General features: G+C 43.4%; 1 protein-coding gene across 1 annotated transcript in view; it reads left to right on the plus strand.

Annotated features, from left to right (window-relative positions):
• The window catches only part of plcl2 (phospholipase C like 2), a 37179-nt gene that overhangs the window by 11998 nt on the left and 11969 nt on the right, over positions 1 to 13212 (plus strand). The window contains exons 3-4 of the mRNA XM_079344202.1: positions 6575 to 9058; positions 9986 to 10189. Of these exons, the coding sequence (XP_079200328.1) occupies positions 6575 to 9058; positions 9986 to 10189 (2688 nt within the window). The remainder of the gene's footprint in view (positions 1 to 6574; positions 9059 to 9985; positions 10190 to 13212) is intronic.

Below are 13212 nucleotides of genomic sequence, written 5' to 3' on the forward strand. Positions count from 1 at the left end.
AGGCAGCTGTGTGGTGGTCTAACATAACTTCTGTGTCAGACTTGGTTTGAGGTAACGAAGAAAAAAAGAGCAACATTATAAACTGAGTAAAATAGATTGAGACACTTCTTCAACATCTGCTCGTGTGGAACTCCAGAAATAGACACTTGACTCTCACTTGTATCTCTTGAGGAAACGGTGGAGCTTTAAACGTTGACTCTCAGGGTTTAACACCTCTTCACACTTCATTTGACCGATGACTCATCTGTTATGGTACAGAAGAGACACAGCTGGGCCTTCACCGGATTTAATCTCATCTGGGATTTGAGTGTAGAGCAGCTGGAGTACTAAAAAAAAAAATCCCCACTTCCTAAATGTAATCTAACAACATGATACGTACTTTAATAATGCAGTGCTTCTCTTCTGGGTGCCAGATAAAAACATTTTCAAGACTACTTTAGAGTCACTTTATAGTTACAGTTTAGCTATTGAATATTGATTGTTTGAATACATAGGAGTTCTATTATATTGTGTATTCTGATTTACTTAATCTCTTAAGGTGAGGTTTGGAGATAAGGCCTCATCATTTCTACCTCAACCGCAAATTTGATTTATTTTTTGAAATAGCTTTTTCCTGTTTGACTTTTCTTTTAACAATGTGCAAATAAAGTAAACTGAATGAGATTTCAGAAGTCATGTCACATGGAAAACAATTCTATTACTGCACTCATGACAATGACTCTGCATCATGGGGAGAGAAAGGTAGCGTGTAATATGGAGTTTATATGCTGTCTGCTTTTTAGGATCGTCCGGAGGAATGAGAAACATTTTTCTTCTGTGTGATCATTTTCCATCACATTTATCAGAGTCCACCATGTGGAGTTTGTAATCCTGCTGGTTACCCGTATGGTAGTTGAGTTCTCAGCCTACAGGAAGGCTGACAGCTGTGAAGGTCAGAGCCACAGCCCACGTCCATTAGCCTGGAGTGGTGCTGCCCACCTCCACTGCTGCTCACTTGTTTTTAATTGAAGAGTCTTTTCAATCAAACCAACCCTCCACAAGCTTTATTACTATGACTTATCAGTGCACTGCTGCTTCTCCATCAACGCATTATGATGCCACACTGCTAGCTGGCTGTGCGTCCCTGTGTATCCCAGCATGCATTGTGATGGATGGAAGTGAGTGCTGGGTGTTGGTGGAGGCTGCACCAGCGGTCCTGATGGCTGCTGTGTCGCTGTAATAGAGTTTTTGTGTTGATATTAAAAGTGTGTTTCAGACACCAGACTTTATGGTTCATTTTAAGAGGTGACAAAATCAGGTTAAAGGAACATTCTAGATTTGGTTTTGGCTTCATCATTGTGTTTCGCACTCACAGTGTTTGTAGTGTAAATTGTTCTCATGGTTGCAGACAGTTTCAGCACCATGACCTTTTTTTTTCTTTTTTACTGACAGGTAAATCAAAATATCTTTTTTCTCCTCCCTTCGTATCAACAGGAGGGTTTCTTTGTGACTCATTGCTCCTGTTTTGATTTGTCTATCAAAGCTCTCCTGTCACTTTTTCCCACATGGAAGATTTGTTTTCATCCTCGTCCTCTGCCCCTTTAACATCTCAGCTGCTTGAACACGGCCTGTTTATTTTTTTTTTTTGGTTTGTTGATTCAACTTTGAAAGAGATAAAGAAAGCTTTGTTTGATGCAGCAGAGCTGGAGATAACATCCTCAGATCACAGCTGTTATAAACGGGTTCTATGCAAATTGAAAAAGTTTGATTCATATTCAGTACAAAGACGTTTATTATAGACTAATTACATTCAAAGGACAGCAACACTTTAGATTAGAGATCAGTGTTATTAATGAATCAGGCTGCCTGCTTGTGGACTTCATGAAGGTCGTCCTGAAGGATGAAGGTCACAAGCTGAAACGCACTGACCACCCCGCTGCTGACGGACTATCTGCTGAGAATATGTTTTAGTATTAAATCCACTTTAGTTTTGGTCCTAGATTAAAAACGATATCATGGACATTTTGATTATGATATAACACATTATACGTCTCACTGAAATCAGCTGCTTCTCTGTGTCTTGGACGTTTTGAAGGATTACTGTATAAGAACCTCTTCAGGAGAACAGTTTTTTGTGTGTGCCAACCAGCTTAGTGAGCCCTTTTATTATTTACTCTGGGGTTGGACTTAAAATCCTTAAAAAGGCAGGTATCCCACAGTTCGAGCTGTGGGATATTTATGAGCTTCTTAAGTAACCAGGCTGTCGCCTCAGCTTGTGATGTGAAGCAGGTCGTGATGCTGATTTAACTGCAGTCCAGGATCTCATCCAGCATCTGACCCTCGGTATCAGGACAGAAACATGTTGTTCAATTGAAGAAACCAAAATGTCCACAATGACTTGGTGAGTTTTATGAGGTGGAGGTTGGATTTGATAGAAAAGGGGGCCGTGAGATGGGATCATTTAAAACATGTCTCACAGCCGTGTGTTTAACAGACGGGTCACTGCATTTATATTCTCACATTAACAGATGTATGATTGACTGAAATGATGCTAATACTGGTTTCATACTGAACTTGGATTGATGCTGTTTGGGAGTCAGTGTGTTTAAGGTGCCGTGAGGAGGATTCTGTCATCAAGGCAGTGCAGGTAATAGATGTTAGAAGGGAGTTCAACACATCGTGATATCCAGTCGCTTACAGGATGATGGTGTTTGTGAGACCAGCTGAGATGCTCAGGCCTTGAGCGTGTGTTGTCAGGGATGTAGGGAGGTGGAACAGTGGAGCACAGATTCCTGTGGGATCTGTGATGAGCGCTTAGATACCCACTGTCGTCCCGTGTTTGCCTCTGTCGTTTCACTCACAAAATCCAAGCCCAGACTGAAACTGTCTGCCTGAGCCTTCCAGGATTAGTCCTGTTATTACTGATCACAGAAGATCTTCAAAATCATTTTTAAATTCTAACTTTCCAAACAAACGAGGGAGATTCTTTTCAGTAAAACGGGACTTTAACCTCCTGATGGATAATGAGCTGTGTGAGTATGTAAAGACACCAGCTCTGTTCCTATAAGATCATTTCTCATTTATTAGAAACCTTGTTGTTTTTGAAGGTTTAGCACTAATAACAGTTTCCTCTCTACACTATTGATTTATAAACTGGTGGTGGTTGAACATCAAGTGGAAATGGGGCAAGACTGTTGGTCAATACCAATGACTCAGTGTGTACTTAGGAAATGTTCCCTTCTATCACCATGACCAACACCCTGGCCTGCTGAACTCACAGATTCTCAATCACACTAACTTATTAAAGCAAATATAAGGAGGGCCTTCTTTTTCACCAAACACACCCGAGACAAAAATCTGGGTTTGGACAATATACAAAAGACGACATGCAAGTTATCTGTGTGTGAGTGAACAGCTCATGACTGAGGCCAGCTGTATTCAGCTTTAAAACATTTTGGTTTCTTGGTCCAGGTCAGGAGAGACTGCGCTGTTGATTTCACTTTAACATGGCTGTCACTCAGTGCAAAGGGACTTGGGTTGGGAACCGGAGGGTCGCTCTCCATTAATGCATGTCAGTCCACAGGTCCTGCTTGTGCATGTGTGTGATTCAGGCCTGTGTGTGTCAGAAGCATGTAACGTGAAGTGATCCCCCTCAGGGATTAATAATAATAATAATAATCCACTTCAAAGATAGAATGGATTGTAGAGCCTGAGCAGATTAGTAGAGATGATTTGTGTTATTTATCTGATGGAACGATGAAGAGACTCTCGGATGGAGGTCTTTGTCTGCACCATTTAAGGACTAATAAAGCCCTTCTTATTGCAAAGGTGACACCCTGGGCCTTCTGACTTCCATCAAAGGCCGATAAAGGAATGTTGCATAAGCAACGGTCTCCACAGGAAATAATAACAATGTTAAGACAGAGCTGGGTGTGTGCGGCATTGTTTTCGACTTCAGCTTGAGGACGCAGAAGGAAATCCTGAGGAGAATGCCTGGCATGGCCGCCCTGTCTATAAAGCAGGAAGCAAAGGTTTCAATGAGGAAGACGGGTCCGTGACTCAAGGTTAGCATGAAGTCAACATTCTTGCCCAGATCAGAAGGATTATCTGCAGTCATGCATTAAGGGTTTGAAGATCTATCAGCAGCAGACATGATTAGTATGTTTACATCGAACGAGACATGGTCCAAATATGGAGACGTGTTGGACTCTTCCTGTCACAGTCAACATGCCAGTCTTCGTCTTCAGCAACAGACTTGAAGCACAGATGGGATTTATAATGATGAATTCATGTTGAAAAAAACAATCTGACATGATATCATTTGTCCTTCTGTTACTGCAGAAGTGCCCGCTTACAGGCTTCAGTGCTTTTCATTTCACTCGCTTGTGCTTGAGTTGTGTTGTTTGTTGGGATCACATTGTTTCGGCCTCTCCTGCTTGATGACGTTCAAACAATACAACTGAATGGATGTCTTCATGAAGAAAACAAATAGACAAACTTAGACTGCGTTCTCCGCTGCTCCGTGAGTCAGGATTCATTTCCTGTTACATCTTGTCCAATTGCATACAAGCATATGATGCAGCCCAGCTTATCCCTGTGTGTGTGTGTGTGTGTGTGTGTGTGCACTGAGACATGACAGTGTGAGGAGACTGTAGGAGAAACGGTAACAAGTCAGGCAGAAGACTAAAGTTGAATTTATGAAAACAATTTAAAAAATAAATATTCCAATAAAAAGTGATGGTGTGAAGACTGCTGCATGCTTTGGTCCATGTAACAGCGTGTCCTAACACAGCGCGGGTTATATGTCGCACACATCGGGCATGCAAGCTAACAAGCGAGTGTCAGAGCGACTCGACACAGAGGAACACAGAAACGGGCCGTCGGGGTAAAAACAACACGTCACGTCGCGGGCTGTTAGGACACTCAAAGAGAAAACAATAGAAGCAGGCTGATGTTGTGTCGCGTGCTGTTGACTGACTGTAAGAGGAGGGAGATGTAAATGTCAGAGGAAGGAAGGTTCAGAGAAGCATGGATTACAGACATTATGAAAACAAACAGGTTATCTCATCCATCCTATTACTGGAACATGTTTTGTTGTTTTGCCCCTCTTGTTTGACACCACGATATGTGTGGTATGCACATCTCAGTTTGATTACACAACAGACTGTGAAGGTGTTGAACATTTCATCAAATCCCCCAAAAGAAAATTAGGATCAAAGGGTTTCAGCAGGAGTGCAGCCTCGGGAATCTTAAACTTGGCAACGTCACATACTTGACAAAATGATTCATTGCTTTTGTATGGAGCGGGACCATTAAAATGCTACACGATGATTTACAAGGAGTCGACTTTGGCTGGTTCAGAATGTGTGAAATGAGTTTGTGTAATCCGAGATATAAAGTGATGTCCTGGCGCTGGAGGAACCGAGCAGGGTTCATTGGAAATGTGGGGAACGTGGCTGGCGTAGATGTCTGGATTTGTGTGGGCGATAGTCTCCTGGGGGGGAGACTTTCTCTTGTCTCTCCTGATTTACAGTGACAGGTACCTTAAGTCACCCAGGAGAGTCGCTGCTGTGATTCAGCCAAGCAAATTCAGTTCAGAGGCAACAAAGGGGAACCAGTGTGGAAGGGCAAGGCAAACATCAGAGCAGACAGGATATTGTGTTCTCTCCTGTTCTTCTGTAGAGAACATGCTTAGCTGGATTTGGTGTTATCTTGCACTGATCTCTCTGTTTATTGTTGTGCTCGCTTGGTTCTGTTCTTTATGTGTTTGAGTTGTTTTGTCACTTGTCCCTAAACAATTAAACATGAAATAAATAACTGTAACTTAAAAAAATTGTGAACTTTAATCTGATTTGAGTTTGTAAAACACTATTACTAAAACTATATAATAGACATATTGCCATCACAAAATGTACATTTATGCTACTGTTCTGTTTTGACTTTTTCATTTCTGTATTGTTGCTTCAACGCCTGAATTTCCCCCTTGGGGATCAATAAGGTGATATCTTATCTAACAGTGTTGGTAATGGGGAGACATATTAGTATCCTGGAAGTCTTGCATTCTAAATATGAAAAGGTTTTCGACCACTTTATGCAACGACTTTGCAGAATAGCCAAATCTATAATGCACATTCCAAACACTGACTTTCTATTTCCACAATCTGAATCTTAAAACGCAGCCTTCATGTCACTAAAGCTTGGATAAATACATGTGATGACGGTTCCCCCTCAAACACCTTGAAAATGAGACGAGTTAATGTGCATAATAATTTTCAAACATCGTCATCTGTGCTCCATGTAAGACAAGTCTGTTCTTCCTTCTCTTCATTTGTCAAACATTTAACATCAAATGCATCTATCAAATGTTTGTTCAACCTTTTCAAGCTGATGTCAAGAATCAAAGCATCCATTCATTCCTATCTGCTACCTTGAAACAACAGCTGAACAGACATGTTTTATATAACTACACAAGTTGAGACGTGATGAAAAAGGTATTTCAGGTGTTGTTCTGTCTAAATCACAGTGAGTTGTTAACCAGTCAACTCCTGTGAATTGATCTTTGATCAAGCACTCTGTTTTTGTTTTTTTCCTGCAGGATGGATCGAGACAGCGTAAAGAAAGAAAGAAGACGGTATCGTTCAGCAGCATGCCCACCGAGAAGAAGATCAGCAGTGCGAGTGACTGCATCAGTGCCATGGTGGACGGCTCCGAGCTGAAGAAAGTGCGATCCAATTCACGGGTTTACCACCGATACTTTCTCCTGGATGCCGACATGCAGTCTTTGAGATGGGAGCCTTCCAAAAAGGAATCAGAGAAGGCGAAAATCGACGTTAAATCCATCAAGGAGGTTCGCACGGGGAAAAACACAGACACTTTCAGAACCAACGGAACTTATGATCAGATATCTGAGGACTGTGCGTTCTCGGTCATCTTTGGGGAGAACTACGAGTCACTGGACTTGGTGGCAAACACTGCAGATGTAGCAAACATCTGGATTACAGGGCTCAGGTACCTGATCTCCTATGGGAAACATACACTGAACATGATAGAAAGCAGTCAGAACAACATGCGCTCATCTTGGTTGGGGGAACTTTTCGACGAGGCGGATAGCAACAACAGCAAACAAATAACGATATGTGCTGCTGTGCAGCTGGTCAAAAACCTAAACCCTGGACTTAAAAATGTGAAAATAGAGCTGAAATTTAAGGAGCTTCACAAAGCCAAGGACAAAGCAGGTTCTGATGTGAGCAGGGAGGAGTTAGTCGAGGTCTTTCACGATCTTTGCACCAGACCAGAAATTTATTTCCTCTTTGTTCAGTTTTCCAGTAACAAAGAGTTTCTGGATACTAAGGACTTGATGATATTTCTGGAGGCAGAGCAGGGCATGGCACAAGTCAGTGAAGACACCAGCCTAGAGGTCATTCAGAAATATGAACCGTCTAAAGAAGGCCAGCTAAAGGGCTGGCTCTCTCTTGATGGATTCACTAACTATCTCATGTCTCCAGAGTGCCATATATTCGACCCTGAACATAAAACCGTATGTCAAGACATGAACCAGCCGCTGTCCCACTATTACATCAATTCATCCCACAACACGTACCTGATAGAGGACCAGTTCAGAGGCCCCTCTGACGTGACAGGATATATCCGCGCCCTTAAGATGGGTTGTCGCAGTGTAGAACTGGACGTGTGGGATGGGCCCGATAATGAACCCGTTATTTACACCGGTCACACGATGACATCACAGATTGTTTTTCGCAGTGTCATCGATGTCATCAACAAGTATGCGTTTGTTGCCTCCGAGTTCCCTTTGATACTGTGTTTAGAAAACCACTGCTCCCTGAAGCAGCAGAGAGTCATGTTCCAGCACCTTAAGAAGATCCTCGGAGACAGGATTCATCTCGATCATCCGAAACCTGAGGACTGTTACCTCCCCTCTCCCCTTGAACTGAAGGGGAAGATCCTGCTGAAGGGTAAGAAACTGAGCACACACTGCACGGCTTCAGAAGGCGAGGTGACCGACGAAGACGAGGGGGCGGAGATGTCTCAACGGATGAGCATCGAATCTGCTGAACAGCAGACTATCGGATCCAAAAAATTCCAGCTGTCCAAGGACCTCTCTGATCTGGTGACCTTATGCAAGTCGGTGGAGTTCAAAGACTTCCCCACGTCTTTTCAGAGCCAGAAGCAATGGGAGCTCTGCTCTTTCAATGAGGTCTTTGCAAGCCGCTGTGCGAGTGACTTCCCAGGTGACTTTGTTAACTACAATAAGAAGTTCCTCGCGCGAGTTTACCCCAGTCCCATGCGGATCGACTCCAGCAACATGAACCCACAGGACTTCTGGAAGTGTGGCTGCCAGATTGTGGCGATGAACTACCAGACGCCCGGCCTCATGATGGACTTGAACATCGGCTGGTTCCGTCAGAACGGGAACTGCGGCTTCGTGCTGCGTCCGGCAATCATGAGGGAACAGGTTTCGTATTTTAGTGCCAACACTAAAGATTCAGTGCCTGGTGTTTCTCCACAGCTCTTACACATCAAGATCATCAGTGGACAAAACTTTCCAAAGCCCAAAGGCTCAGGTGCCAAAGGCGATGTCGTGGACCCTTATGTGTATATTGAAATACACGGCATTCCTGCTGATTGCGCTGAACAAAGGACTAAAACGGTCAACCAGAATGGGGACAACCCTTTGTTTGATGAGAGCTTCGAGTTTCAGATAAATCTCCCCGAGCTCGCGATGGTGCGCTTCGTGGTGCTCGATGACGACTACATCGGCGACGAATTCATCGGCCAGTACACGATCCCCTTCGAGTGTCTCCAGCCAGGTTTTCGCCACGTACCGCTGCAGTCTCTGACGGGGGAGGTTCTGCCACATACGTTGTTGTTTGTCCACGTGGCCATCACCAATCGAAGAGGAGGCGGCAAACCACACAAGCGGGGACTGTCTGTACGAAAGGGCAAGAGGAGCAGAGAGTACGCCAGCATGAGAGTGCTGTTGATCAAGGCTGTGGACGACGTCTTCAAAACAGCCATGCTCCCCCTGAGAGAGGCGACGGACCTCAGAGAAAACATGCAGGTAAGACACTGAGATCAAACTCTACTGAGCTGCATGTGTGTGTGCACGACTGAGCCAACAAGTGTGGTGACTGTGCTCCTATTTCTTCCCATCTGTTTTCTGTCGCCGGGTAGACTTAACAGAATTGAAGATTATAGACAGATTTACTACACAGAAAGTCGAGCGTCTCAATAAAGCGGCTCCTGTTCTGGACAGAGAAACACAAAGCCTCCGGTCTTGACTTGATCAGATTTGATTTAATCCTTACGTGTTGTGCAAGTGCGAAACAATTTCAGGGAATTAAGGATGATCATATCCCACCTTTCTGTCCTGATCTGAGAGTAAGTCATGTCAGGCTCCACAGATCTCATGGAGCTTTGTCGTAACTCTATTTCACCAGGTTACATTGATGTCATTTATGGTTTTCTTCCCTTTTGAAGGCTTTAAAGGAACATGAATCTTAACTGGAGTATCACAACACTTTGTGGTTGGTCTCATGTAGTGTGTACTCAGGCATTGTATTGGGATTTATTTTGGTAGTCCTGTTTATATTACACTCATTGTGTGATAACAAGCCGCTGGCCTTGAGAATATAACACATCTCAGCCCTCCTGTCACAGTTTGTCCCTCCAGTTGTTTATATTGGGTTTAAATTTGGCCTTTCACAGGAAGGCTAGACTTTGTGTATGTGTGTGTTTGTTCCACTTCCATGTAAAACTGGTGTCAGTCCAAGTGGACTGAGTGTTTATGAGTAGTGTACAAGTGCCAAAATGAAAGTTCTCACAGGTACTGAGTGAGCTCAGGCAGCTCGTGGTTATTCAGTGCAGATCAATGTTCGGTTTTAGCCCCATGGGATGTCGAGTGATATCACTGACATTTTGCATGCCAGTTTCAAACAGAATACCTGCGTGCAGGCCCAGCTGTCACTTCTTCGTCTTCTCTCTGCAGAATGCCATTGTGTCCTTTAAAGAGCTGTGCGGCCTTTCCGCTGTGGCGAACCTGAAGCAGTGCATTTTGGCCCTTTCCCCTCGACTGACTGGACCTGACAACAGCCCTCTGATGGTTTTTAACCTCAATGACCAGTACCCCAACATGGAGCCCCAGGGTCTGTTACCAGAGGTCCTGAAGAAAGTCGTCACCACGTATGAGATGGTGAGTAGCCCTAAGGGAAAGTTGTTCGCTGTATTTGCACTTTAAAAACACATAAGATGAACTACTATAATTAAAGGAGCAATATGTCTGCTGATATCTACTGAATTCAATCATCAAACGACTTTAAAGTCTCATCATGATGAGAATGATTTTAATGTGATTTTAATGTGATGTTAACATGTAAAGCACTTTGTGCTACTTTTAAAAGTATGAAAAGCGCTTTATAAATAAAGTTTGATTTGATTTGATCAGATATCAAGGAAACGTGTCGAATTACCGGCTTTTCTGACAACAATGCAAAACAGTGCAGTGGAACTGCTTCAGATAGAAGTGATTGTACCCGAGCTAAAAAGCCTCTGCATGTTTCTAATAAGCTCCAGCAGCAGAAAGCTGCTCAAACTAGGATCAATGTTGGAGATGCTTTTGAAACATGGAGAGAGGTTAGAACGCAGAAAACTTTACAGACCCGTGCAGAGCTGGCTAAACACTGAAGCTACAGTGTCTCTACATGCAGAGCTGGCTAAACACTGAAGCTACAGTGTCTCTACATGCAGAGCTGGCTAAACACTGAAGCTACAGTGTCCACCACATGCAGAGCTGGCTAAACACTGAAGCTACAGTGTCCACCACATGGTGACCTGTGTGAGCTCTCTGTGATATTTAGAGTTTAGACTGCAGTACCCATTTTAAACTCCAGGTTTCAGAGTTACAAACTGCTCCTTTAAAAGCACAAAGATGTGTTTGGGTAAAAACCTAAGATGTTCTTGATATAAAACCTGAAAGAGTACAGTGCTACTGAGCAGAGAGTTGGAAGATATGTTGTCACAGTGCTTTCTCTGCATCTACCCGTATATCCATCCATTAATGCGAACAGAAAAGAAGAGCTAACCAAGCAAACTAGCTGGGACACCAATCAGATCAATACATTCGGCTCTACTGGACTTAATGGGGTCACAGAGATGGTTAGGTAATTGGGCTGGAGCTCTGTTAAGTAATAAAATCAATGTTCACAAGTTATGCAACAAGCTATCGTGACTATTCCCAGACACATCCGCTTCGCTTCCATGGATTCTCTACACACGATGACAAAGAGGAAACTGAAACAGCCTGCACATATTCAATCAGAAAAAAAACGTGAACTACTTTGAATGTTCCATAAGATTGATTTATATTCTGTCCATTCCTTTTCATCCCTGTTATATAATTCACTGGTAGGCATCGTTGTGTGAGCACAGCTCTTCACTCACACAGGAGAGCATTCACACACCGTGTCGAGGTCATACAAGTGAGGGATTTGTTTGAGTTGCACGACAAAGACGTCTTGACTAACCGGCAGAGTTCATAGAAATGTCACATGATGTCATTTGACTTGATATAGAAACAAAACAGCGAGAGACACACTGTTCAGTGGGTTTTGCACCCAGCTGTTATTTTTACAACAAATTCCCTCGGGACCCTGAAGATGAATATCTGAAGAGTGATGATGCTGAAAATACTCAGGCGTAGACAGATTAAGGTGACCCCTCTGGTCCGTTCAGACTCAGGAGTGGAGGGCTACGTAATTGGCTCTGATAGAAAGAGCATCAGGGAGATTGAGTTGAAGGGAGGAAAAGGAGAGGAAAGCTGACGGGTGTTTGGGGAGCAGAATCGAATAAATCAAGAGCGAGGGCTTAAGTGGTCTGAAGCTAGCGGCCTTGATCGTCATCAGAGTGCCAGAGGAGACGTGGAGCAGAAAGGTGCACAGCTGAAGACAAGCCGGCAGGTAAAGAGGCTTTAATGAAATGAGGAGAATCCGACTTAAAAGAGTTCTAAATAATGTATGGAAGAGTGGAATTAGAATTCAGGCACTGTGTCAAAACCCACCTCCGGGGAGTAAGCAGGCTCTGGCTCCCTAATTGCCCAGAAAGAATCTAGGTCTCATTCCCTGTCCACTGGAGCGCTGAGAGAAAGGTGGAGAGGCTCAGCACGCAGCCAGCTTGCGCTCTTAGATAATATGGTCTGTTTTCTGTTTTTTGTTCACAGCAGATGAACTAAGGGCACCGTCTGTAAATAGAGATGAGAAAAGATTGAATACACTTTGAAACAGTGAACCAAGGAGAAAACAAAGCCCATATGCTCGCCACCATATCCTTTTTCGAACCACCAGGTCCAGATATAAATATATTGACATTGCTATCGCCGCGATAACATCACCGTCAAACTACGCAAGCATCTGTGCCTTTTGTTAAATACCACTAATAATTATAGTAATGGTAGTGCTAAGTGTTCAAATGGGGCAAAGACCACCTACACAGCTCGTTCATTTTCTGCTCCCATCAGGGAAGTGATCGCAGCGTGCACGACAGCTGCAGCTGCACAATGACACAAACAGCCACAATCACTGAGCTCCTAACATCACATGATGATTCACTACATGGCTGTGGTGATACCGTTATCTGTCTGCCGTGGAATACACAATGGCAGAGATGTGTTTCCTCCACCAATTATTCAGAGCAACAGACATCACGATTTAAAGATGAAAAAAAACAAAAACAAACAACAACTCAATAGTTTTTGAGGAAGTGAGAAAGTGTTGAAAGTGTCTTATACTGAAGTCTGTGACACACCTAGCGCTTCCTGCTCATTATGCAAGTCTGGTAAAGTAGGTCACAAATACATAGTGTCGTTTCAGTTTTGAAAAGCTCTCCTCGATACGTTTGAGTCGACGTGCCAGGAATAAGAAAAGCACTGGGGACGTATGCATGAAGAGAGTGTTTCCAATGAAGTCAAAACAAAGCTCAGTGAAGACAGTCCATGTCAGACTATTTGTTTAACTGGAGTTCTCCCTGGAGGTTAATAAAGTATTTCTGATTGTCATTGTTGATTTTTGGGCCTCCATTGATTCAAATGGGAATAAACCATTTAAGGCTTTGGATGCACCGACCATCACTGTTTAAACCGGTCGGAGAGGGAACGTTCATGACGCTTAAAATGACCCCAAACACTCGGATTATTACTCACTCTGTGATTTTAGATGATTTGAC

The sequence above is a fragment of the Symphodus melops genome, assembly GCF_947650265.1.
Source record: "Symphodus melops genome assembly, chromosome: 5".
Lineage (NCBI taxonomy): Eukaryota > Metazoa > Chordata > Actinopteri > Labriformes > Labridae > Symphodus > Symphodus melops.